This window comes from Oryzias latipes, chromosome 4 (assembly GCF_002234675.1).
Source record: "Oryzias latipes chromosome 4, ASM223467v1".
NCBI classification, from domain to species: Eukaryota; Metazoa; Chordata; class Actinopteri; order Beloniformes; family Adrianichthyidae; genus Oryzias; species Oryzias latipes.
The window spans coordinates 26,521,999-26,548,952 of NC_019862.2; the positions used below are offsets into that span (position 1 = coordinate 26,521,999).

Here is a 26,954-nt window from a genome sequence, read left to right on the forward strand (position 1 = left end):
TTTTTTTTTTTTTTTTTAACTTGTCCTGTCCAACAGCTAGGCAAACAGATGAGAGCTGAGGGCCTCTTGTGTTGGACATATTTTATTTTAACAAGAGGGGTTATTCATCTTCAGACAAACCAAAGGTATGTCTGAATAAACCCCTTTTGTAATTGAGGCCAAAATTTATTAATTTCAATCATGTTTGAAAATCTTTGGTGTTGGACCGGACGGAAAAGGAAAGAGGGGAAGAAGAGAGAGGGACGTTAGAGAGAGGGGGGGGTAGGAGGGTGATAATAGGAGGGGAAGGGGGGTAAGACCATGAAGCAGCATAGAGCAGACAGGTTTACTGGTTGTTTATCGTTACGGTACGGTTCAAATGTAGTACAAAAAGGGCGGGGCCTGTTCACACACACTCAAATATTATCAACACACCTGCTAGCCGCAAAAATGTCCACATGTCAACATGCACACAAAACAGATAGTGTTCACGAACGCATACCTATGCCTTTAAACCAACTAGTGTGAAATCTTTCATTCATTCAATCATGCAAACTATTAGTGCAAAGGTGAGCTAACACCTGTGCTCAGGTGAGTGTTTATGTTCTTCTAAAATGGATGGTGGAATGTGAAAAGAAGGAGGAGGAGCGCCCAGCCACCCCCACACCCATACCCCCGCCGCAGCAGCAGCGGCAGCCGGAATTCCCCCAACGCCACACGGGAACAGGCAGGGAACAACCGCCCCCCGGGCGACCAAGACCGCCACCCAGGCCAGGGCCAGCCGGACCGCCGCGAGGCCCCCAGAGCCAGAGAGCAGGGAGGCGCAGAGGGATGGAGAGCCCCGCCCCAGCCCAGCCAGGAAAGCAGCCCCCCGCCGCGCCGGAAGAGCCCAACGCAGGGCCCCACCGGAGAGGGACGCCCACAGCCCCAGACGAGCACCCCACCACCACCCAGGAGTTCCGGGCATCCCCCCGCCCCGACCCCAGGTACGAGCCAGGACCCCCCAAGGGAGACCCGCTCCGCACTCCAGGCAGCCACCCACCCGGCCCACGGTTGGTCCAGGTAGGAGCAAGGCAGGGGCCCGCCGCCCCCGCCCAGGAGGGGGGAACCCCGGGGAAAAAAGGGCGGCCCACAAGGGATGTTATAAATATGGCCCGACCAGGCTCGGCCATGTTGGAAGTTTGGCGGGGCCCAGCGCCCAGGGGCAAGGACCAGGACCCACCCCCCAGGGACACGAACACCCCCGGCTCAGGTGTAATATGAACCCCCCCAATGGCGGAGAGAGCACCGCCGGGCCCAGGGAGCCGGCACCCAAGGGACACAGCCACCATCGCCAAGGGGCCCGCACCCCCCACCAGGGAAGGGGTAGGGGACAGATGGACCCAGGTCCCACCTTCCTTGTAAAATGTGTGTGCGTGTATGGGTGTTTGAGAGGGTGTTTGTGTGCATGTGTGTGTGTTTATGTTTGAATGTATATATTGAAGGGGGAGGGGTGTGTGTACTAAGGGGGGTGCAGTTAAAATTGGCGAGTAGGGCACTAAGGGGACATCTCCTGATTACTCACAGTGATGTCCCCTCACCCTCCACACCAAGGGGCCCTAAATGTCTAAGGTGCGGTTAAAATTGGCGGGTAGGGTGCCAGGAGGACATCTGCTGCTTGCTTGCAGTGATGTCCAAGCACCCCCCCTACCAAGGACCCTACATGTCTAAGGTGCAAATAAAACCGAAAGAGGGGGGGCCCACTCCATACGGCAACCATAGGAGGGGGGCCACTCCCAAGTAGCCCCCCCCCAAGGCGCATCGCAGGCTAGACCCCCCACCCCCTCACCCTAATATGAGGTTATATAAGGAAGGGGGTAAGTTGGGGACAGCTGGTAGACTGTCCCCCGGTGGAAAAAGACCTATTTTGTGACTTAGAAAATTATCTGGGTTGGCCGGTTGTAGAACAGAGGATCAGCTTTACACTTTACACAGACTGTTTGAATGTTCATGTGAGTTCACAAATCTAATCCACATTTGTTTTGTGGATTTGGAGAAAGTTTGAAAGTGTCCATAATGTCCGCCACAGTGTTCCGTGGGAGGTACTCTGGGAATATGGGGTCTGGGGCTTCCTACAAAGGGGGATCCAGTCTCTAAACACCCAGAGATGAGATCATATTGCCAGCAGACGTTGAACCTGTTTCCAATGCAAGGAGGACTCCATCTGTAATGTCCTTTGTCATAATTTTGTTCATAATTCTATGGACACATTTCTAGGCACAGCCAGGGGGGAATCTGGTTTAGGAGACGCAGGATTTTATCTATGCTGTTTGCAAATGATGTTCTTTTGGCCTCATAGAACCAGAACCTTCAGTGTGCACTAAGGTAGTTTGCAGTCAAATGGAGGGCCAAATTGGTGTACCCCCGACATCACTGTAGGAGGTGTCTATAGACCTGCGACCTGGTTCTGAATATAGCGACGAAAGATGAATGGATGGATGGAGAAAATGATATAACCGTTACTTTCTGAGCGTACTTTGCTTAACATTAATCAAATATGACAGAAATCATTTGTCAAGGATTCACACAAAATGAATTGGCTTATAATAAAAATAGGTCACATGTGTTAAAAAAAGGTCATGCAGCACAGAGATAAAATGCTTCCACGTGGTTACAAATTGCTTTTTTCCTTTCAAGGACCTGTGTCCACCTGGAGGTTAGAAATTAAGGGGAGGGGTGGGAAGTGCAGAGGCAAAGCACGATGATAGTCAGATGTTAACAGTTTTAATTAGTTTGCTTTGTAAGCAAGGTAGAAGATTCTTCTGTCTGCCGCTCCCAGCCTCTTCCCCTGTATACCCACGCTGATTACCGTTAATATACACTGGCATAATTAATCTGCCTAAAAATAGCTCAGTCCTCAGACTATCTGCCCTGCAGCTTCATACAACACACACTGTTATTACATCACTTTTTGCACGGGGACCATTGCAATGCAGAGATCGAGCCCAAAGTTGATCAAAGTTTTTGTAGCGTCATCATCTTTTCTGCAGGTCTACTGTGTTCCTGTGTCAGTGCTGTGCTTCAAGATTGTTGCAGAGTTTGAGATAAACAAAACTAACTTGTAACTAGAATGAGCTGCATTTCCAGAAGAAAAATGCTGAATAAAATTGAAACTTAAAGCGTAATAATTGGCAAAAAGAAAGAAACAAATGATCAAAGTTGGGCATAAATAAAGTAAAAACAGCCCAATAACAAAAAAGTTATTTTTGTGAAAAAATGCCAGCACTAAGTCTTGAATCAGGAACATTGTGCACTACAGCTCACATGTCATGCCATTACACCACCAACAGGTATAGCTAACAGGAGATACACTGACCAAAAATAGAAACGCAACACTTTTGTTATTGCTCCCATTTTTTATGGAATGAACTGAAAGATGTGAAACATTTTCCACATACACAAAATAACCAGTTCTCTGAAATATTGTTCACAAATCTGTCTAAATCTGTGATAGTGAGCACTTCTCCTTTGCCAAGACAATCCATCCCACCTCGCAGGTGGGCCATATCAAGATGCTGATTAGACAGCATGATTATTGCACAGGTGTGCCTTAGACTGGCCACAAAAAAAGGCCACTCTGAAATCTTCAGTTGTATCACACAGCACAATGCCACAGATGTCGCAGGTTTTGAGGGAGCGTGCAATTGGCATGCTTATAGCAGGAATGTCCACCAGAGCTGTTGCTAGGGAATTAAATGTCCAATTCTCCACCATAAGCCGTCTCCAAAGGCGTTTCCAAGAATTTGGGAGCACATCCAACCGCAGACCACGTGTAACCACACCAGCCCAAGACCTCCACATCCAGCATGTCCACCTCCAAGATCGTCTGAGACTAGCCACTCGGACAGCTGCTGAAACAATCGATTTGCATAACCACAGATTTTCTGCACAAACTGTCAGAAACCGTCTCAGGGAAGCTCATCTGCATGCTCGTCGTCCCCATCGAGGTCTCGACCTCACTCCAGTTCGTCGTCGTAACCGACTTGAGTGGGCAAATGTTCACATGCGACGGCGTCTGGCACGTTGGAGAGGTGTTCTCTTTACGGATGAATCCCGGTTTACACTGTTCAGGGCAGATGGCAGACAGCGTGTGTGACGTCGTGTAGGTGAGCGGTTTTCTGATGTCAATGTTGTGGATCGAGTAGCCCATGGTGGTGGTGGGGTTATGGTATGGGCAGGCGTATGTTATGGGCGAAGAACACAGGTGCATTTAATTGATGGCATTTTGAATGCACAGAGATACCATGATGAGATCCTCTGGCCCATTGTTGTGCCATACATCCAACAACATCACCTCATGTTGCAGCATGATAATGCACGGCCCCATGTTGCAAGGATCTGTACACAATTCTTGGAAGCTGAAAACATCCCAGTTCTTGCATGGCCAGCATACTCACCAGACATGTCACCCATTGAGCATGTTTGGGATGCTCAGGATCGGCGTATACGACAGCGTGTTCCAGTATCCAGCAACTTCGCACAGCCAATGAATAAGAGTGGACCCACATTCCACAGGCCGCAATAGACAACCAGATCAACTCTATGCGAAGGAGATGTGTCGCACTTCATGAGGCAAATGGTGGTCACACCAGATACTGACTAGTTGTCTGAGTCCCCTGACCCCCTCAATAAAACAAAACTGAAGATTTCAGACTGGCCTTTTCTTGTGGCCAGTCTAAGGCACACCTGTGCAATAATCATGCTGTCTAATCAGCATCTTGATATGGCACACCTGCGAGGTGGGATGGATTGTCTTGGCAAAGGAGAAGTGCTCACTATCACAGATTTAGACAGATTTGTGAACAATATTTCAGAGAACTGGTTATTTTGTTTATGTGGAAAATGTTTCACATCTTTGAGTTCATACCATAAAGACTGGGAGCAATGACAAAAGTGTTGCGTTTATATTTTTGGTCAGTGTATAATCCTGGAACATCTTAAAAAGTTCAAGGATTTGAAGGACCACAAGTCATAACTGGAAAAAACTGAAAGAGCTGAACATTTTAATAGTTGAATGATTAAAATAGCTGAAAAATTGTGGAAGGAGTTAAGTGCCAAACTGGAGGCAGTTTGGACAGAGGTAGAGATAGTTTGGGGAGAATCTGGAGATTTAGGAAAAACCAGTACTTTAAAGGTGAGGGGTTGTGTGTGGACTTGGGGGTGGGAGGGTGACTCTATCTATAAACTAATTTGCTTGTTTAGTAACATTTTTCTTGTTGTACAGAACTTTTTTTTGTCACCAAGTGTGAAAAGTGTGATTATAAATTAAAAATGGTAATTAAATAAAACATTTCTGGTCTCTAAAGGGTGGATCAGGTGCTTCAAAAATGAAAAATAAAATGATTTCTTTTTTTCAAAATCATATAAATGTGACAAAGCAGTGTCACAGTGTGAAGGAGAGTGCATAAATGTGTTAAAGATGCTTTATTTCATTCTTTCTGATAGTCACTGCAGCTCTGCATCTCCGTCTTCACAAAGGCAGAAGAAGAAACAACGTATTTCCCCGCTCCCTTTCCTTTCACCCATTTGGACTAAAGCTCCCTTACACTTCTTATATGAGCCCGCCTACAATCGCTGGAATGGTAAAATGATTGGCTAGAATTGAATCGGTTAGTTCAAAAGGGGCCCAAGTCCACAATTTTTCAAAATAGAGATATTATATGTTCTATAGTCTTCGAGGGATAAGCTATCTGATTATGTGCAAAAAAGTCCCAAGTCCGTTGTAATGGATTGACTTGACATGTAAAATGCATTAAGTGCAAAATTCCTGGACTTGGGCCTCTCTTGCATGGGTTTTGCTTTATCCCATAGATGGCAGCATTAGTTATCCAATATGGCAGCGCCCCTGTTTAATTTCAGAAGGGCCCAAGTCCAGAGACTTTAGTTTGCTAGTCCTCTGAAATTATAAAAGTGAGGGGCTTCATATTACAGCATTTGTAAGCTATGAACTGGTGCTAAATCTGGGTAAAGTGTTAATCATTTGGTGTAGCCTCCCTTTAAGCTATGCAATTAAAATCATTTCCTGGAAAAACAAACCTCTTGGACTTGGGCCCCTTTTGAAATAACCGATTCAATTGTAAAGCAAACTTGGAGAGGAAAGTGATTGACAGGTCTGAACCAAAGCACCAAAATCCACGTTTTTTCTACAGTACTGACATCACTTAGGTGATTCAGCACCCATCCCCATGTGAAGGTGGTTTGTGTTTGGACAATGATCCTACTTTTATAACACTCAGATCACGCCACTGTGTTTAAGGGACATACAGTGTTGGAACTATCGCTGCTACTTACAGGCCCCACCATCCCAGCCCACCTGTGCTCCCACCTCACTCAACTGTATATAGTGTGTTGTTGTGTTAACTTAATTTTTTTAACTTATTCTTAATTGCACCATACACCAAGAAAAATTCCTCGTTTTGTAAAGTGCGCTCTACTGAACCTGGCAATAAAACCTTTTCTGATTCTGATTCTGATTCTGAATTGTTGGTACCCCTCAGTTAAAGAAAGAAAGTCCACAATGCTCACTGAAATGACTTGAAACGTTCAAAAGTAACAATGAATTACAATTTATTGAAAATTAAATAATCAAAGTCAGCCATTACTTTTGAGTTGCTGATTAACAGAATTATTTAAAAAAACAAACCAATGAAATAGGGCTGGACAAAAATGATGGTACCTCCATAACTTAATATTTTGTTGCACAACCTTTTGAGGCAATCACTGCAATTAAACGGTTTCTGTATTTGTTAATGAGTCTTCTGCACCTGTCCACAGGTATTTTGGCCCACTCCTCATGAGCAAACTGCTCCAGTTGTCTCAGGTCTGACGCTGTCTTCTCCAAATGGCATGTTTCAGCTCCTCCCACAGATGTTCAATGGGATTCAGATCTGGGCTCATAGAAGGCCACTTCAGAATAGTCCAAGGCTTTTCTCTTAGCCATTCTTGGGGTTTTTTGGCTGTGTGTTTTGGATCGTTGTCCTGTGGGAAGACCCATGACCTGCGACTGAGACCAAGCTTTCTGACACTAGGCAGCACATTTCTATCCAGAATGCCTTGATAATCTTGAGATTTCATTTTACCTTGTACAACTTCAAGACCCCCTGTGCCAGATGCAGCAAAGCAGACCCAAAACAGAACTGAGCCTCCTCCATGTTTCACAGTAGGGAAAGTGTTCTTTTTGTTGTATGCTTCATTTTTGAGTCTACGAACATAGAGCTGATGTGCCTTACCACAAAGCTCCAGTTTTGTCTCATCTGTCCAAAGGACATTTTTCCAGAATCTTTGTGGCTTGTCAACATGCATTTTTGCAAATTGCAGTCTGGCTTTTTTATGATTTCCTTTCAACAGTGGTGTCCTCCTTGGTCGTCTCCCATGAAGTCCACTCTGGCTCAAACAACGATGAATGGTGTGATCTGACACTGATGTACCTTAATCTAGGAGTTCACCTTTAATGTCTTTTGAGGTTGTTCTGGGCTCTTTGGATACAGTTCCAACTATCCGTCTCCTCAATTTGTCATCAATTTTCCTCTTCCAGCCACGTCCAGGGAAGTTGGCTACTGTCCCGTGGGTGTTAAACTTCTGAATAATATGTGCCACTGTGGTCACAAGAACTTCAAGCTGCTTAGAGATGGTTTTATAGTCTTTACCTTTACCATGTTTGTCTATAATTTTGTTTCTAATGTCCTGGGACAATTTTCTCCTTCGCTTTCTGTTGTCCATGTTCAGTGTGGTTCACACCTTTTCACCAAACAGCAACGTACCTATTTGTCTCCTTTTAAATAGGCAGACTGACTGATTTTGGGTTTGAAAACAGCTGTGATGTCAATTAAAGGACATACCTGAGTTCATCATGACTCCCTGGGCAATTAGGTCTCAGTCTTTTATGGAGGTACCATCATTTTTGTCCAGCCCTATTTCATTAGTTTGTTTTTTTAAATAATTCTGTTAACCAACAACTCAAAATTAATGGCTGATTTTGATTATTTAATTTTCAATACATTTTAATTTATTGGTACTTTTGAACGTTTCAAGTCATTTCAGGGAGCATTGTGGACTTTCTTTCTTTAACTGAGGGGTACCAACAATTTTGTCCACCACTGTATTATTGGTTTCATCCAAAAAAATACTACTACTACTAATAATAATAACTCCTCTAAATATCCACACTCTCTCCAAACTATCTCTACCTCTGCACTCCAAACTCTCAGTGACCGTAATTTTCCATCATCAAACGCCCACATCATGAATGCAGCCTGCGGGATTGACTCGCGGCATAATCTGAATCACTTCATGAATCAGTCATGTGGTACAGCCAGGAGGTGAAGCTTCATACATCATCATCTTCAGCTCCTCCCTAAATGAAGGTAGCCTTGATACGCGCTTCACAGAAACTCCTCCTCCACTGCTCGACACAGGCATAGAAGCCTCGATACAGAACTTACCATCACTAATTCTCTGCCTGTTTGTGTGAAGAAGGAAGGTACTTTTCAGAGTTTATTTTTCTGGTTGTTGCTGTTTAATTCTTACAATACTATTTTAATCTTTACAGCCACTGGCTTGTAATGTGTCACTGAACTGCAAGGATTTGTGTGTGCAGTCAGTAGCAAATCTCTCAATGTGCCTCTTAATACTGCCTCAGCCTGGCACCCTCAGGTCATGCACACTCTGGAGAAACACAGAGTTTCACCAGAGTGTTGTAAGCATGAATATGAGGCACAGATAACTGCAATGACAGGCAACCGCAATTCTCAGACTCTGGTCCTTCTGTTGAAGGAAAACCTGTGGTTGAGTACCTAATTTTTTAACAAGTACTATAAGAAAAACAACACCTTAAAGTCATGCTCCTCTAATCCAGACGGTGTCATGAGTAGCCAGCCTAAAGTTTTTTTTTGTCCAGTTTCCATCTTTTGCTGCAGGATTTTCTGCAGTGCAGCAACCATGCATAAACCGGGAATTCTTTGAGGCTACACAAACTAAGTCCTGAGAGGTTTGGAATCAGACCAAACGTTCAAGTTACTCTGCAGAAACAATGAGGACACACGCACAGATCTATGTATTGCTGTAGCCCTCTATCCACTTCAATTTGTCTCTCTCATCTAATGCTCCCTTCAAGATCTGCAAACATCTTCCTCAGGCTGCAGATGTAAAGATTAGAGGAAGTTTGTGAGCATAATGATGCATAATTAGCCAGTTAAGCGTATGTAATGAAGTTATGCTGAAATTTGCAAAGGCTAGCTGTCCAAAATTTGGACTCTCAGAGGAAATTTTATATATATAAGTAGACACTAAAAACCGCTAACAACAAATAGTAGTAGTACTTTTTTAAGCTATTGGGAATTTTATAAACAGTAATCAGGTGTCCACTGTAACTATAGATGTTGCTCTACAGCACTGTAAAAAAAAATCAGGCATCTTCAGCTGGGACCTCATGGACTGAAATGCTTTTTTATGAAAGAAAAAAGATCTAGCAAGTTTCAACTAAAAAATCTTCTATCCTCACTGTTTTCTTATCTCAGTGAAAAAAACCTTCAACCTGGTCCGAACAGACCCCACTCCTGAATCTAGACAAGGTCATGAATGTGGTTGGTTGAAGAACATTTTATTTCGCAAAGTTAAAGGGCTGTATTGTGATTTCAGGGGGCACTCAATAAAATGCATATATATATATATAAAACCGAGGGGAAAAACAGAGATGGCGAAAAACGGGCAGACTGAAAATGTCAAGGGCATTCTGCCAAAGTGATGTCTGAGTGGTGTGCCAGGCTGAGTGATGGGATGCGTGAGAAAACTGTGCGCGACATAGAAACAGATGGTGATGAGTGAGTGCCTGAGAGCAAAGTGAATCATCCTTGGTGCCACCTTTTCCTGTGCACTGTGACGACACAATTTGCTTTTATGCCTTATTATGGCAATCAGCCTTGAATTTTCTGTCATATGCAAAACATTCAAGTTTCTGTTTAACTTGAATGTTACACAGAAAGAAACAGGAAGACATGCTGAATTAAACAGCTGCGTGGAAAAAGTAAGTTCATTAGATACAAATTTTGATTTTTCACAGATTTAAGCAAACCCATTTTTTAACATTAAAAAATAAAATAAACTAAAAGCGTGTTGTGAAATAACCTTTTGGATTTTTTGGGGGGTTAATACTCAGTGGAAACTGTTGTCAGGACATGAAAATATCAATGCCTGTAAATCTGGCATTGATATTTTCATGTCCTGACAACAGTGTCTGTGTCAAGACAGGAACCATGAAGTAGAGCAGTGTTTTTCAACCTTTTTTGAGCTATGGTACACTTTAACCTTGACAAAAATCCACTGGCACACCAGTATCCTAAATTAAAGAAAAACTCAGTCTGTATTATAATGACCCAGCCACAACGTCACTATAGCCAAACTGCTGATAAAGCGGCTTCATTGGACAGCTGTCTGTGACCCATACACCGCACGACCCCAGATAGTCTCAGAGAGGAAGAAGTAGGCAGAGAAGCAGAGTCTCCTTTTCAGCATAAATGCCCATTTAATTGAATACACCACAAACAGCCAAACAGCATGGAGGTCACTTGTGTTCCCAGCCCTCTCACTCATGGTTTTCACATCAAGATTCCCCACTTAGTTTAGTTTATTTCAAACACAAAACAAATGAAAAAGTCAACACACAGTGGTTTAAAAGACATAAAATCATACAGTGTGCTTAAAAAGGAGTGGATTGAAGAGAAATCTTGTCTGCTACCACCCCTTTTTTACAAAACCTGATGATGTACGTATTCAACACGCGTATTGCTATTTACAGATAGTTACAAAACATTCACAGTACAATTCTGCATTGCAAAAAGTGACATTTTTTGTTTAATTAATCGTTTCTGGCCTTATACAGTACTATAATTCCCATGAGTCTTAGGGGCTGAAGGCGGGGCTAACCCCCAGGTCGTTACAGTATTGATCTACAGCCCCTCCGCAATCTCACATGCATTTTTGTGATAATTGTAGCAGAAAAAGCTGGAAGCTGCAGCTGTTTTTTTCTAAAAGATGTAATAAAAGTTAAGTTAAAAGATTTAAAAACTGTTTGATGTATGTTTGTTGTGGTTTCAAGACGTTTAACAAGGACAACTCATTGTGTGCTGAGACGCTATCACTTTAACCCAATACATCATGGGAGATGAAGTGCAAACAGCTGCCGAAGGCAGACAGACCAGCGTCTCTGAGCTTCATAGTTTTGTTCACTTTTTCCACGGTCTGATACCGGATTCTGTGGAAAGCTACACCGCTAAAGACGAGCTTTAGATGTTATTTTTGTTGGAACTTAGATACTTTCTGAGCTAAATTGGAACAAGGAAGTGAGGACTTTAACCACTTCTGATTGGTCAGACTGATGACGTGTGATTAAGCCTCCAAGAATGATTGGTGGAGACAGTTAAAGGGGCGGGACTTTTCAGAAAACAGTTATAGCTGCAGCTAAATCGCGGTACCGTCATCCTTATCAAAATATCTTTAATAGAATCAAATAAACACAAAGAAAAAAGTATTTTATGATCTGAGATATTCCTAACTACTCAGTGTTTTATCAGGGCCTGTTTGGACGAACAAAGAGCTGATAACCTGGAGATGGTAAATGTTTTTGGATCAGTTAATGAGGGCAATTTCCTATGGGACAATTGACCATCTCCCATGGCACACTGGTTGAAAAACACTGAAGTAGAGAATGAACTGGATTCATGGTATGTCCTTTTGTAAATTGTTGTGTTTGCAGTCGTCACAACGGAAGATGCTGCTTGAACTCAGGACCGCTGGAAACTATTACCTCTTCACATTGGAAGTGATGAATTTTGATACAGCAAATACATTGCAAAAAATTAAATTAAAATTACATTTATCTTTTTATTGTTTCTAAATAACGTCAAGTTGGTTATTTTCCAAAGGGACAATTTTAAACAGAACTTTTTCTTTCAGTTGATCAATAAATGAATGAACAATAAATGTCAGAATAAAACTAAAAGAAATAAAATAGAAATTACATTAAACTAGTGGCACAAAGGTGCAGAAACTAATTCTGGCTGAGGCTGAGAAATCCTTGATATTTAAAATAATATATTATATTATATTATATTATATTATATTATATTATATTATATTATATTATATTATATTATATTATATTATATTATATTATATTATATTATATTATATTATATTATATTATATTATATTATATTATATTATATTATATTATATTATATTATTATATTAAAGCACAGTGATAGGTTGCTGCAGCAGGGCCTGCAGACAAAACACAACCTTTTTTCTCCTGACTGAGACACGGCCTTCTGGTGAGGGGTTGTTATGTCGTATTGATCAGAAGAAGCCTTATCAGACTGCAGCAGCTGTGTCGTGGGCTTTTTGGTCAATTCGCTTAGTGTTCAGATAAGGCATGTTGTCAGACAACAGAAAGACTAAAGAGGTACATCTCACTATGTTAAGGCCCGTACACACCGGGACGAATATTCGCCAGCGTTATTCGCCACGTTTTTTGTGTTCACACCCAGGCGATTTTCGCTGAAGATGAGCGGAGTGAACATGCAATTTCATTCCCTGACATTAGATGGCGCTTAATGTAAAACAGAAATACTCCTGTACACAAGGTGGCGCCGCGTAACTTTACGCTTCTTAAAGTGGCTTTTCACTCAGAAGAAGAGAGCAAGTATTTATGCGCTTGTCAGAATCAAACAAAGAAAACATGAATATTTCAAGCACCAGTAGCTCCAACTGGTGCATGGTTCGGGGATATTTTAGAATGTCCGTCATTATTTCTTCGCGGCAGTGTAGACGCTACTTGGCGTCTAACTTCTTCGCTGGTATGTGTGCTCAGCAAGGCAGTTTTGTGTTTGAGCGCCCCCAAGTTGTGTTTTACTGTAACTTCAGAAGCTCCAGAGACGTGTGCAAAAGCGCCATTCTCATTGGTCGAATAGATTTCGACGCGAGGCGTCAAAAAAAAAAAACGAAGCCGAGGCGTTTTTTTTTTTTGACGCTTTGACGCGTGGCGTTTTTTCGCGTCGGTGTGCACACTCTCATTGGTGCCCTTTGTTTAGTCACGAGGCGTTAAACGTCGGCGAAAATCGCCAGCGAAATCCGTCCCGGTGTGAACAGGCCTTTAGAATGTTGTGAAAAAGTTATTTTTTTGTCTATTAGTTGGCTAAATTAAAATGTGTTTTCTTTGGTACTATTATTTGTAAATTTCCAACAGTTATATTTTGTCATTTTGATGACGATGACCTACAGATAACAAAAAACTAAAATGCAGTGTCTGAGAAAGTGAGAATATCACTTCAAAATGATGAATAAAGGATGTTTTAGCAAAAATGTCAGGATTCTAAAAATTGAGTTGGATTTCCACAAATCAGTTCTCAGTTGGGCTTTCTTTATTATAAATTCCTTCCCTCTTCCTCCAGTCCAGGGTGAGGCAATAAGGGCTGCATTCCTTCTTGTTTTCCAACAAACCCTGTTGTTGCATATTCTGACTAGCTGGACATACGTGATCCAGGCCATCTGTAGGGAGAAGGGCAAGTTGATTTAGAAAGCCTAAATCAAGGACACTGTCCTTCAAAGCCCCCCTGCTACAGAATCTGAGACTTTGATTCCAAATTATATATTATAATGATCCAATCACCAGAATAATTCATCTTGAAGTTATTTCTAGTATCAATTCTTATGTGAAATAAAAAAAAATAAACAAATTTGGATTTGTAACAAAAGTCTGATAATTGAGAATAATTGTGTCTCCCCAAATGCTTTGCTCTGTATGATGCCATTATGAAAACTATAGATCTTATCTTTAGTATCGCTTGTGTCTTTAGTCCAGATTTTGCCTCCATTTGAAGCTCATTGCAGTTTAATTAACAGTATTAGCAGCTCTGCAGAAAATGCACCAGAAGACAAGACTACAGCAAAGGACTTCTGTTGTCTGTGGATGTGTTTTATCTGAAACTTTCATTTAAATGCGTGAAAAAGTAAATATAAAAAAAATAATGAACCTGTTCATTAATTCGCTCAAATCTAAGTTTGACTTTGTTTGAACCATAATAATTTGTCCTCATCCCTTCATCTTTAAAATGCTGTCATAGTCTGATTGTCTATCCCCTTATAGTCTGTGTCATTTCTCTCATTTTGCGCTGCTTAAAGAAAAAGAGTTGCCCTTTTAAGAGAGTAGAAATGTAATTAGGCTCATAAGGAGGCTGGGAGTGGAGGAGCAGACCTGGTTAGGTCAGATGAAGTGATTGAAGGTGGCATTGGCTGCTCTATCTTCCTAATTCTGATCACTCTGTTAAAGAGCATGCCCCCCTGTCCACACTATTGTCTGTTAATGCACTGTGGTCCTTATAACTGGGTTCTTTAGTTGATGCACCACTTTTTGACCCCATTGCACCAAAATCCATAAAATCATATTTTACAAATCACAATATCAACTGATGTTTGCTTGACTTAAAAGCCCCAATACTTTTGTTTTTATAGTTTTTACGTCAACAGTGTTTAAGATCTGAGAGAAACTTTTATGGCTTTTAACTAACCTACCCAAACATACAATTCTTTTAAAATGTCTACTTGTTACTTTTTTATTTAAAAAAAAAAAATCTAATATTTGGTTTTCTTGCATGTGTTGACATTAGATCTATTTATTATATCAAATATTAATAAAAATATAGGTCAAAGTCAAAGTGAACTTTATTGTCAATCTCACAATGTAACTTACATTAAGGGACGTACACGCCGGCCATGAAAACGTGCATTCAAGCGAGCACTTCTAATCAGAATCTTTGTCATGATTGGAGTGAGTGCAGTCGGTCTGTAGTCGTCGACCAAAGCGGCGGTTTTAATAACCAGAATGAACAGAACCAAAAACAGAGAAGGTTCAAAGACGCTCAGACACTGAACACAAGAAGGCCACGCCTTATATAGGAGCTTAATGAGAAAGTAAATGTTTGTAGTAAAAGTTTCAGCAGAAGTTTTGGATAATTCCATGCTTTGCAAATGTTTTAAGAAAAAAGACTTCTTGGATCAAAATGCTATGATCCAACTTGTATTTTTATTTTGTATTTATTTAATAAAGGGACAATGCATACAAAAACAGTGTGAAGTGCTCTAAAAAAGAGAAACACTAGAAATACGCAGGATTAGGTTTAAAATACTTAGTTCCCCACGGTATATATCCATAAAAATCGCCCAAATCAGAACCATATGGCAGTTTCCCTATGTTGGTTTTAAGTTCAAGTTTGGTTTTCCAGTAGCCCCGATCTTAATTGTTTTGAGAAAGATAAAAGATGGAAACTTCAAGACGTCACCTGGATAAATAAGAGCCTTAACTTACTCCATAATCCACATAACTCAACTATGACCTTAAAATCAAAATGAGTCAGTGGCGATCGCGGCGCATCACGTAACAAATAGTCCGCTTTTTGTGAGAAAAGCGATCCAAATCGGAAAAAAAACAAGAATTAAGGACTAAAAACTGGTTAATATGTATTGCTTTTGTAAGTGACTATGGTATAAGCGGGTTAATGGCCTTTGAAGTGTGTGATATTACTTTTTAACGCACGCCGTGGAAGCCTGAACCGTCCGACGCGAAGCGTTTAACCACGGCGTGCGTTAAAAAGTAATAACGCACACTTCATCAGCTATTAACCCTTACATAATTCGTACATTAACCCTGACTTGAGCTACAAAACACATATTCTTTTTCTTTTTTTTTTTTTTACATTTTTTTTTTTTTTTTTTTTATTTTGAGATATTTACAAAATACATATTTCCTTCCTTTTGTGGCATGTTTAGTTTCAGTTGTCAGTGTATGCAGGTCATGTATTTCTCTTACTTCATTGATAATTAACTTACATTAGTTTTCCAATCACAAAGAACATTTTGTGTACCTTACAATTCTTCACAAAGTGTATTGTTTAAAAATGTACATGAGTTGAGTTGTCACTAAAGTATCTTTACTCTCCATTTTCTGCAATTCCTGCTTGGTGTCCCTTTTAAAATCTGACCCTATTTTCACATTTCTGATGCAGGATGTTTTTGTAAAAGTGCTGCAGAGATCTCCATGACTCATCCATTAAAGAGACACATCTGCAGGATTCTCTGCACAGCAGAGCAGCTTCACTCCAGTGTTTCCTAAATCTTCTTAAGGCCTTTTGCAGATAAACAGGGCTTACCTTGTGCTAACACTCACTGATACAAACTAATCATCTTGGATCTTGTCTTGCACTTTCAAATTTCCACCTGACATCCTTGTTGACACCTTTTCTTTTAAATACATCACAATAATATCACTTTCGTTACTTTCAGCTCCTTTTTTGAATTTTTAGATTAAAAGTAAAACAGTTTTTTTTGTGTTTTAACATGTTCTTCTGGCATTTTCTCAGGATGGAGGACACATAAAAAAAAACTAAGTTTAAAATTGCATTTAGAGTATTTCTTTATTCAAATTGTTGTGAATTAAGAGCAGACGAAAATGCAGTTTAAAAAAGATTGTACTTGCGATGTAGAAAATACTACACTAAGTTCCCTGCTCCAGTCCATTCTGATGCATCCACTTGTAGGCAACTTAATCCATGTACGCCTTTGTTTTCCTCATCTGAGCTGGTATCTGGTGTAAATAGTATGGCTGGATAGCGCCAGTATTGCGTGCCACTTTTTTTGCACCTGGAATGCTAGGTTGGGGTTGTAAAGGGCCGTAAGCTAGCAGGAGAGAGTGTAAATAGATGTGTGATGGGTGATGGGAGGTGGGGGTGGGCCTGCTCCTCGCAAACAGGCCAGCCAACAACTCGAAGGCAAAAATTCTAATGAACTTTTAACGCTCTGCAGAAACTATGTCCTAGAAAAGGACTTTTTGTTTAATATTGTCTACAAATGGCATAACCATAATAACTAAAAGAGCACTGAGAACGCTTTTAGAATAGATCAAAACATGATTGCTGTGGGACTTTAATGTTTTGAAGCTGGTGAAAAAGGGCCAAACAGAAACCAAGATAATGATTTGAAAACCTTCATGAGGTCCTTTTCCTTCTTTTTGACTTTGATATCCATCTATTCCCTTTTCTGTTTTGGAGAGCTCACCTGAATCGGGCACGCACCTAACAGCAAAACAGTAGTCACTGAACTTAAGCATGTGCTTGATGCTGAATCACTGTGGCAGAAGGAATTCATGCTAATGAGCACCTCAGCAAGACTCTAAAAGCACAGTCTAGACTCCCAGCCTTCAGGAACCTTTGACCTACTTGTTTTAAAACACCAGCATTAGAAAGCAAACGTACTGTTGTCAGTAAACGTGCATCTCTTCGTGGTCAGCAGTTGCTCATAGTAGATGTTTTGTCAGAGAAGACATTCATCTTCTCATCTCTGGCTTGCTGTAGACTCTGTGCTGATGTGGAGAAGCAGGTGGGAGGGGTGATGTGTCAGAGACTTGCTGTCACCTTTGCTTGCATGCATGTGTGAGTGTGTGGAGCATAACAATGTTTCCCTGTCCTAGAAACCAAAGACCTTTATTACTCAGGGGAAATCTATAGTCTCCTGGGGTACATTTTCAGCGTTGTTGTTTGAGCACTGACTGTTGATAGTTCTCTACAATTTCTCCAAAATAATTCAGTGTTTTGTCCCCTTTCCCCTTTGCTTTACCCTCAACCATATGCTAATAAAACTGTGCTTTCTTACATACATTTTCTTTCCTGATAAATCTCCCCTCTGATTGCTCTTTCTCTGTCATTCTTGTCTTCCACCTCCAGACGAGGGACAGACAGTTTGCTTCAATCCTCCTGAGCTGGCGGGCCAGCGTTTGGCGGAAGTAGGCATGCAGCTGAGAGTGGACTGCCACCAAGGCCTCGGCTACTGGGACTACCTCTTCTTCATCGCCATTGGTTTCGTCATCTTCTCGGCCGGCACGGTGTCGGCGTGGGTGATGGGGATCCTTATGGTGCTCTATGAGCGCTACACCAAGAGGAAGAGCGAGGAGGTCGACAGCGACGACGAGGACCAATGGGGTGGAGGTGGGGGAGGCGTCTGCGGGGTCGGAGGAGGGAACCAGGGGAACGGGGATGTGAGCAAGCCTGGCATGCAGGTGTGACAGGCTGATGCGAGACAACAGGACGACAAATAACAAGCGAGGAAGTGGAGAGGAACCAGAAGTGATGGGAGGAGTGTGACATCAAATGCTACGCTCTGAACTAAGATCTGCCTGTCTGTCTTTGTTACAGATTTTAGGTATCACAGTATTCTCTTTAACATTTAGAAAGGTGAGTGTGTGTGGCTGTGCGTTGGCGTGACTGTGAAAGAGAAAGGGAGACAGAAAGACAGCAATAAGGACGACAATGCCTTCACTTCAGGAGAACAGAATGACCTCTGGGTTTATCAAGAGCAATAATCCTGCACACACACACAAAGGGCGTGGAAGAACCTGCATACACTGTAAAGTGCTCTTTTGCAACACATTGCAAATGATGAAAATAACATGACATGATGTATGAGTGGCATATCCAACGACACACATCCGAGACTGACACAGAGAGGATGTGAAGAAAGCGATGCCTTATCTATCCTGCAGTAGAAATGGGAAACTGGTACATTTCAGTTGTTCAATGTCCCTTTTTCCTCCCTGAATGCCTTAAGGCAACTCACTTGAAATAATCAACAGTCACTGTTGTCACTTATAGATGAAATGTGTCCGAAACACACACACAATTCAGTCAAAACCGACACAACAAAAAGACAAAATAGTGTGAATGTACACGAAAGGAATGAAAGCAAGGATTTTAACTACTGAACAGAACTAACAAGATCGGAGATTGATGGTCCCACCCATACATCGCTCCTTCTTTTTAAAGAATCCCTGAGGAGGTTTCTTCTTGTAGTGCGAGTACAGCAACAGTTCCTGTCTGCGAATGAACACTACAAAAAACACAAACATATCAACTTAAGGAACATGAATGTAAGAATGTCCTCAAGGATAAAAAAAAAATAAAAAAAAAGGAAAAAACTTCCATGGGGTACCTTACCAGTAACCCAGTACCATCCCAAAGCTTTCTCATCTCACTCTTTGTTTGGTTTTCGCTTTGCTGATGCAGAATTTCCCCCAGTTACCGCAGCTGGATGAGGTTAGCAGAAAACAGCAAAAATCGAGTTGTCAATTTGTGGAAAAATAAAGTTAAGTTCACCTTAAGCTACACCTTAAAAAAACCATTGGAAATCAGAAAGAGCTTGTCGAGAAAATGAGTTTGTTTTCTATTAGACGACAGAGTCTGATCCTGTCCTTTAACCCTTTAACACTGTGTTGATATTTGTTCGTCTACCATAACTCTTCAATCATTTATGCAAATAACTTAATTCTAGCCTTGCACCGATATGCAACACTTTACAGTAGGGAAGTGCTTATGCAATTAACGTAAATAAGCTGATTTTGTTTAGGAGAAAAGCGGCTTTGCCCCGTTCTATCGTTGCAAAGCCACTATGAAAAACAGCTTTTCTACGCATCAGAATCACCTGATTCATGTTGATCGCGTAACCCGTCGGAGTTACGGTGTGTCAAAGAGCTTGTGTTATTTATGTGTCACCGGCAACATGCACGGTGTTAAAGCGTTAAACCACCATTACACATTGCGACAAATGCTTCTGACAAGGCTTAACCATCCCAACTTCTTCAGTAGCTTGTTGAACAAATTCTTTCATTTTTAGTCCTAAATGATCACAGAAACAGCTAACATAATAAGGGAATTTTGGGTCCTGATTGATGTAACGTCACACAGGCTGTGAGGCTAAAACCTGTTCTGTCTGTTCACCTCATTTAAAGCAGTCATTTAGTCTGTAACTGACATTGCGCAGAGAAAACCATTTGTGTTGGCACTTCTCCCTAAAACAGCAATAGTGAGATAAACCAAAATTACACAATCTAGTTCCATTGTGCTTCTGCAGTGCTTCTCTTCAGTTGGACTTTTCAACACGAATATTCACTTGCGGAGAAAATGATCCAAAAAGTCATCTTGCTTTTCACCAGCTCCCGGGTCTGCTTCTCAGTCTGGTGTTAAATTCCTCTTAAAGGTCATTCCCCCGCAGGCAAAAGACTTCCCACAATGACACCCAGTGACTGGCATAACTTGTGTGTACTGTGTTTATGGCCGACGTCAGGTTTCTGAATGGCTGTGGTCAAAGTTTGAGCCGCTCTGCAGCTTCTCACCTACAGCTCCAACACGCTGCGGTGGTAATGGTCTGGGTTCACGGTGGCGGGACTACAGGAGCCGAGCACTCATTGAAGACTCCACAGACAGTGACTGGACGTTGCTCTGAACGTAACTCATGTTGCAGTAAATAAAAAAAAAAATGCTGCAGTTGATAGGTGCCAGTCCAGAAGTGGAGCCTTTCTGGTCATGTGTGCGTGTTGGGGTTTGTGTGAATGAGTGCATTTCACCGAAGCAGAGCTTTCATGAAGCATTTCCGAGATCTCCATGATCGTCCCCCACCCTGCTCCACTTATGCCATGTCCATCACTTAGCAGTGTGGAAGGAGGACATGATGAGGGGCAAACTTGTGGTAGAAGTGACGCGAAGAAAGAGCAGGGTCACTAAGGGAAGCAGGCATTCGGTAGCTTTATTCATTGATAGTTATGATCCGAGTGGATTAACGCAGCATCTGAGAGCAAAAAGGGTTCAGGCTTAACTGAGCCTCTCTGTGTGTGCACACACTATGTATGGACAGACCGTTGGTGATGTCTGACCATTACATCAATAATGACTCAGCAATAATAATGACTCAGCAAAATTAATTTTCACAAAGTCTGTGATTGGTCCTGGAAGAGAGAATGTCAATCCTAATTCCGGTTAAATGTGTTGAGCTACGTTCACACCGGCCTCGGAATCACGTGTTCAAGAGACCACTTCCAAGGAAAAGTCATTTCAGGCTTCCGTTTTTTCAAAACCCTCACGTTCACACTTGCTATGCCCATTTTTAAGACTGTTCTCGGGTTCTACGTGCAAAATGTGTATCTATTGAACACAAGTTGAAAGTTAAACCAGTTGAACTTTAAGCAATCAGGGACTCGGATTTGGTGGCGACTTATGGATAGCATCCCATTTAATTAATGAGAGTGCCAACCGTTAAAAAATTGATTGAGAAATTAACACTTGCGGTTTGTGTCCGGCTGGATTTCTAAGACACCAAGTCTTTTATTTATTCGGAATAGAGCCGTGAAATAAAAACCCTAGAGCAAGCTTGGCGAGATTTGCACCACTTCGACTTACCGCACCGAGCTTCTTCTAACTGTAGGTTGATATATGCGTTAGGATCGGGTAGTGACAGTCCAGTGTGACCACCATATGGTAATAGCACGTAAAAGATTTCACTTTTAGCGTGTTCTCGAACACGTCATATGCCCGCAGCATTAGGTTGGACAAAATTAGAGATTTGACCCCTACCAGTATGATGCGGGGGTGTGCAGCTGCTTGGCCACATCTATTTATTACATGAAGCTCCCACCACAGGGTTTAGCCCCCTGTTAGCATGAAACTCTTCAGTTCTTTGATGAAAAGATTATCTTTGACTTTAGGTAGTCACAAACATCTCAGCTGAGATGTTCACTTATTTGAGACACTTTTCAAAAGGGCTACTCACAGTTGAACATAGAGAGGTGAAATTTCCTGAGCTGTCTTAATGTTAAGGGGTGTCCTGCAAGTCAACTGGTTCTTCACAGTGGAAAACATTCAAATCCTTGTTTATTATACACTGGTGGTAATTGGCCCCAATGGAATACCTAAAATAGGCGATAACCAGGTGTGTACACACAGTCCATCTTAGTGTACAATGTGTCTCTCACATTGTGTGGTTTGATTTATCAGACTTTGCCATTCGCAAAATGTTCCGTTGTGGAAATATGAGAGCTGCTTTATCTCCATCAGAAACACACAAACAGGAATCAAGTCGTCCCTTGCTGTCAAGCACACAAACATGCACAACGAAACTCAAGGGCACAGCTAAAGTCAGAGCCGCAGGCCTGAGAACATTAACACTCCTGTTTTGGTCTGTCCTACCATGCATCGCTACGCCCCACCGTCCTCCATCCTCAATCTGACACCGTCATCAGCTTTCACACAATGCCAGCACAAACTCTTGACACACACCTGGACCCATAATTCACCTGTTAAATCTTTAGGCTGTCACTATCGGGCCATTTACTCAAAGGGAAGCTTAAGGGATCTGCAGATTGCTGGGTTTCCATCCTTCTTGAGTTACATCATATTCATAGAAAGACATGTGACCTACAAGATCAGGACCTCAGCTGCATGCCTGGACCGGACCGTGCGCCCGTTGTTCCCTGTTGGGAGAGCGTTGCTGTTTTGTTTGGTTTACCAAAATGAGCTGTTTTAGTTTTTTACTATTAGTAAGTAGGAAAAAGGTTAATGGGTCAGTCAGGACAAGCAATGGGTAAACTGGATAGACTGTGACAAAACATATTTGCATTTATTTCACAGGTATGTGTGTAGGCCAGTTTAGAACAATGTGCCTCACTAGGACCTACATACAAATTATAACTCAAAGTGTAAATCTGATTAATCTTGACTGAACAACTTTGAGTTAATCAGTTAGCACTCCTGAACTGAAAACAGTTTCGGGTTAAAATGTTGAATTTCAAAGTGTTTTATTGAGGGGTTGATAGAGGATCAAAGACAGACCAGTAACTTGTCTGTTATTTCTGGAAAAAAAACTTTTAGAGGAACATAAAAAATGAATTCAAAACTCTAAATGTATTACTTGGAATCTTTAATGACAGTGGTAATCCAAGAAGGACTAATTCAAATGAGTCATATATGAAGGAAGCAACGTTTTAGCACTTCTCTGACCTCTCATTTTCTCCTGTCACATACAGTTGGCGGGTGTTTCTGAATGTGAGTTCAGATAATTAACACTTCACTGCACAGAGGAAGAAATATCGTGTTTACTTGTCTTCAGAAAAGCTGTGATGGTTGATGATGAAGCTGCAGATTGGATAAGTCCTTGAGGTTGATTGAATCCGTTCTTTTTGTGCACATAGCAAGTAAGAGGTTTTCTGACCCAGACTCCAGCATACTGAGCCTTCTCACTGACTAAGATTTTTTTATAGGTTTTGTACAACATAGTTAGCAATAAAAACTTTACAGGATAATTTTGCTTTTATTAAAGCTGGTAGAACAGGTTTAAAGAAGGTTTTAAAGAATTCTATAGCAGGCAACTATGAAATAACTACAGTTAAAGCCCAATCACTTGGCATCTAATGCCTCTTTAAAAAAAACAGAATAAAAACTAACTTTTTAACCTCATCACATTTTGATCCATTTTGGCTCAAAAAAAACCCCACACAAAATAGTTATAGCTTTTGTTTTCATATGCTCTTTATTTTAAAGGTTCTGCTTTATTTGACCTTTGAAGCCTTTTCCTCACAAATAATTCTTTCAGTTCAGATATTTCTGATTTTGAGTAAAACGGGTTAAATTAAGTTTGCATCAGCAAAAACTAAAGATCTAAATCTTTGAGAAAAACAGAAACAGGTCATCTTTTAAAAGAATAAAGTCCACTTAAAGTCTTTGAACTGTGTTTATCAAATCCACATATAAACTTGAACAGGTGAACAAAAATCAGTTCAGTGGTCTTTGACTTGTTTCTTGACAGATTCTGCGCTGCTTTTCTGCCTCCAAAAATCTTTACTTTGCATTGCAAGCACACTGTCCTAAACTTTAACTCAAGATGTAACACTTTAAGTTAGCAAACTGACGGCTGAGTTTCTCCATCTTTTTTAACCAGATTTCTCACAGAACAAAAGTTAAATTAAAAAAACTAATAACAGTAACACACCCAGTTTTCAGAGTTCCTCCCTCAGATATTTCGTGTGACAGCTACTCCAGTTGAAGGAAACCCAACTCCAGGTCTTCACTCTGTGACATACCTGAAAGCTTCACTCAGCTGTTTTTCCATCAAAACAAACAACCTTCTCTGTAGTTTCTGAGCAGTAGCTCCATCAGGATTCTCTAGATTGAAATCAAACACATGAACTTGTTCACATCTGTTCTTTGTGATGTTTTGGCTGAGCTGCTCAGCTTCTCTCAGTAAAAAAAAGTTAGAAACATTTCCAGGAAGCCATTTTTCCACCACACAAACTTGCATCCCCCTTTACCAGTGACTAATGTGAAGCCCATGACCTTCCTCTTTCTTCCTTCCCCTCTTCTTCCCACTGCTTAGCTGCTCTGCTCACATCATCAGGTTGTAATCCATCAAACGAGCCTCAGTCCCGCCTGCTGGATCTCGAAGGTTTCTGAAAGTTTTCTGACTGCAGACTAACACACTGACACAGACAGACAGACAAACAGACAGACGGGTGCAAGGAACACAAAAACCCAAAAGCACAACCGCGAGGCGAGAGCCAAAACATTTTGGGTTCACACAGCTATCACTATGCAGCTCTGTGTGTGTGTGTGTGTGTGTGTGTGTGTGTGTGTGTGTGTGTGTGTGTGTGTGTGTGTGTGCGTGGTTCAGTCTGATCTAAACCCTTTATTTCCCTGAGGGCGATGTTGGAGGGGGAGCATGAAGCACATAGTCCATCTAATGCAATAAGTCAATACTACATCCCATCATTGCACACACAGCACAAACTGCCTTCCAGGGAAAAAAAAATATGAACACTTATTCCTTTTTGTAGATTCCTCCCTTTAAACAGTTTGAACAGTTTTGCTTCACATGCAGTATCCTTTGCACTTGTTGGAACAACAGTGAGCCAAGCTGCAGAAGAGCAGATGCTCTTAAAAAAAACACTTGTGGATTGTTAAATGCTGTGCAGGCAAAGGAAAAGGCTTCTGCATCACTTACAGGTTTTGCACTATAACAGTGCCCACACAACACTTCCTTTCATGACAGTGATTCTGTAGATGACTGTGTGGGATCACAGGAGTGCAGCATGCCAGGACCTACTTCCCCTTACTCACTTTAGAATAGGCAGAAAATTCCAAAATGATCAGGATGAGTCTTATTCTGGAAACACTCCAACTGACTTTTCAGCAAATGGTCCTTATTGAGAAAACACTAGGATTCAAATAAATCAAAATCAAGACAAATATACCCCTTTTGAACACATTTTAAGCTCTTGAAATTTAAATTCTGATAAATCAAGCTTTTCAAGTAAAAAAAAAAAAAGTTCATTTCACATCCGCTGAGTGCACTGTGTAATAAAGCAGGACGGTGTGCTGAAAATGATCTTCAGACTGAATTCTACAAAGGTCAGTAGATATATGGAACACTAAAAGACAACTGGGTTTCAACAATTCCTTTCCTTTTCCAAAAACTCAGCCAAGTGAGGAGTCTGAATTGGGTTTGATGCTGTGAATCGGGGTGAAGCCTATTCTGCAGACCCAAACTTCCACGAATCATTGAAGTTAAAAATAAAAGGGTCAGAAGAGCAGAAATGTTTCACAATTAAAGGACAATGACCCTATGCTTGAGAACCACAATGCACACTCAAAGACATATTCCTGAGAAGAAAACAAAAGCCTCCACCATCTTCACAACCATACATCCGTACCTGGTAATTAGTGAGCTCCAACCTATCCTTGCCACTACACATTCAAGCAAAACATTACTGTGCAATTTCCTCTGTGTGACTGGCAGTTCTGGCTATGTGAAACTGCAGTAACTTATATTAAGTAATTTTGGATCTTTTACTATCAATTAAAATCTTGGAGTGATGTTTAAATGTTGGTGTTGATCTCATTATTTACTCTAAACTCATGTTGTGTGGTTTTTTTGTGTCTTGTCGTGATATAACCCAGTAAAGCCCACTATATCCAAGTATTGACGGGAAATTCAAATTTTTGGGGAATTAGGATGTTTGTTTGTTTTTTATCTTTGATAAAATCCACAGACAATGTTGCACTATCAATTTTTATGATACTGTAACGTCCGGCTGGGTGTAATGAAAAGTTGGAGACCGCCGTTTCCAAATGTGAAGCCTTTAATGTACGGTAGTCGCACGCAACCACGCCAAGCACAGCACAAAACGGAAGTCTTGCAACAGTTTCAGATAGAAACATTTTGATATGAGTACTCAGGGAGGGGGGGGGTCACCTTATTTACTACTGTTTGAATTTGATCCACACATTTCTAACATGGTGAAACTGTATTATATAAAAAAATCATTATCAACACATTTGGCATTTTAACAATAGATTAAGTAGTCTCACCAAAAAAGTTTTGAAAATTAGTTAAACTTTTCCAGCCAAAAGTATTATTGAGTTTTTTTTTTTTTTTTTTTAACTTGTCCTGTCCAACAGCTGGGCAGAGAGATGAGAGCTGAAGGCCTCTTGTGTTGGACATATTTTACTTTAACAATAGGGGTTATTAATCTTCAGACAAACCAAAGGTATGTCTGAATAAACCCCTTTTGTAATTGAGGCCAAACTTTATTAATTTCAATCATGTTTGAAAATCTTTGGTGTTGGACCGGACGGAAAAGGAAAGAGGGGAAGAAGAGAGTGGGACGTTAGAGAGAGGGGGGGTAGGGGGTGATAATAGGAGGGGAAGGGGGATAAGACCATGAAGCAGCATAAAGCAACAAGTTTACTGGTTGTTAATCATTATGGTAAGGTTCAAATGTAGAAAAAAAAGAAAAAAGAAAAAAAAAAGGGGCGGAGCCTGTCCACACACACACTCAAATGTTATAAACACACCTGCTAGCTGCAAAAATGTCCACCTGTCGACATGTACACAAAACAGATAGTGTTCACACGCATACTTATGCCTTAAAACCAACTAGTGTGAAATATTTCAGTCATTCAGTCATGCAAACTGTTAGTGCAAAGGTGAGTTAACACCAGTGCTCAGGTGAGTGTTTATGTTCTTCTAAAATGGATGGTGGAATGTGAAAAGAAGGAAGGAGAGTGCCCAGCCAT

At 41.1% G+C, this 26,954-nt stretch overlaps 1 protein-coding gene across 1 annotated transcript in view; it reads left to right on the forward strand.

Moving 5' to 3' along the window:
- LOC101160230 (leucine-rich repeat-containing protein 52-like) overlaps window positions 1–25,759 on the forward strand; it is a 32,430-nt gene extending 6,671 nt beyond the window's left edge. The window contains exon 2 of the mRNA XM_004068277.3: window positions 17,787–25,759. Within this exon, the coding sequence (XP_004068325.1) occupies window positions 17,787–18,124 (338 nt within the window). The 3' untranslated portion in view covers window positions 18,125–25,759. The remainder of the gene's footprint in view (window positions 1–17,786) is intronic.
- Window positions 25,760–26,954: the final 1,195 nt, after the last annotated feature.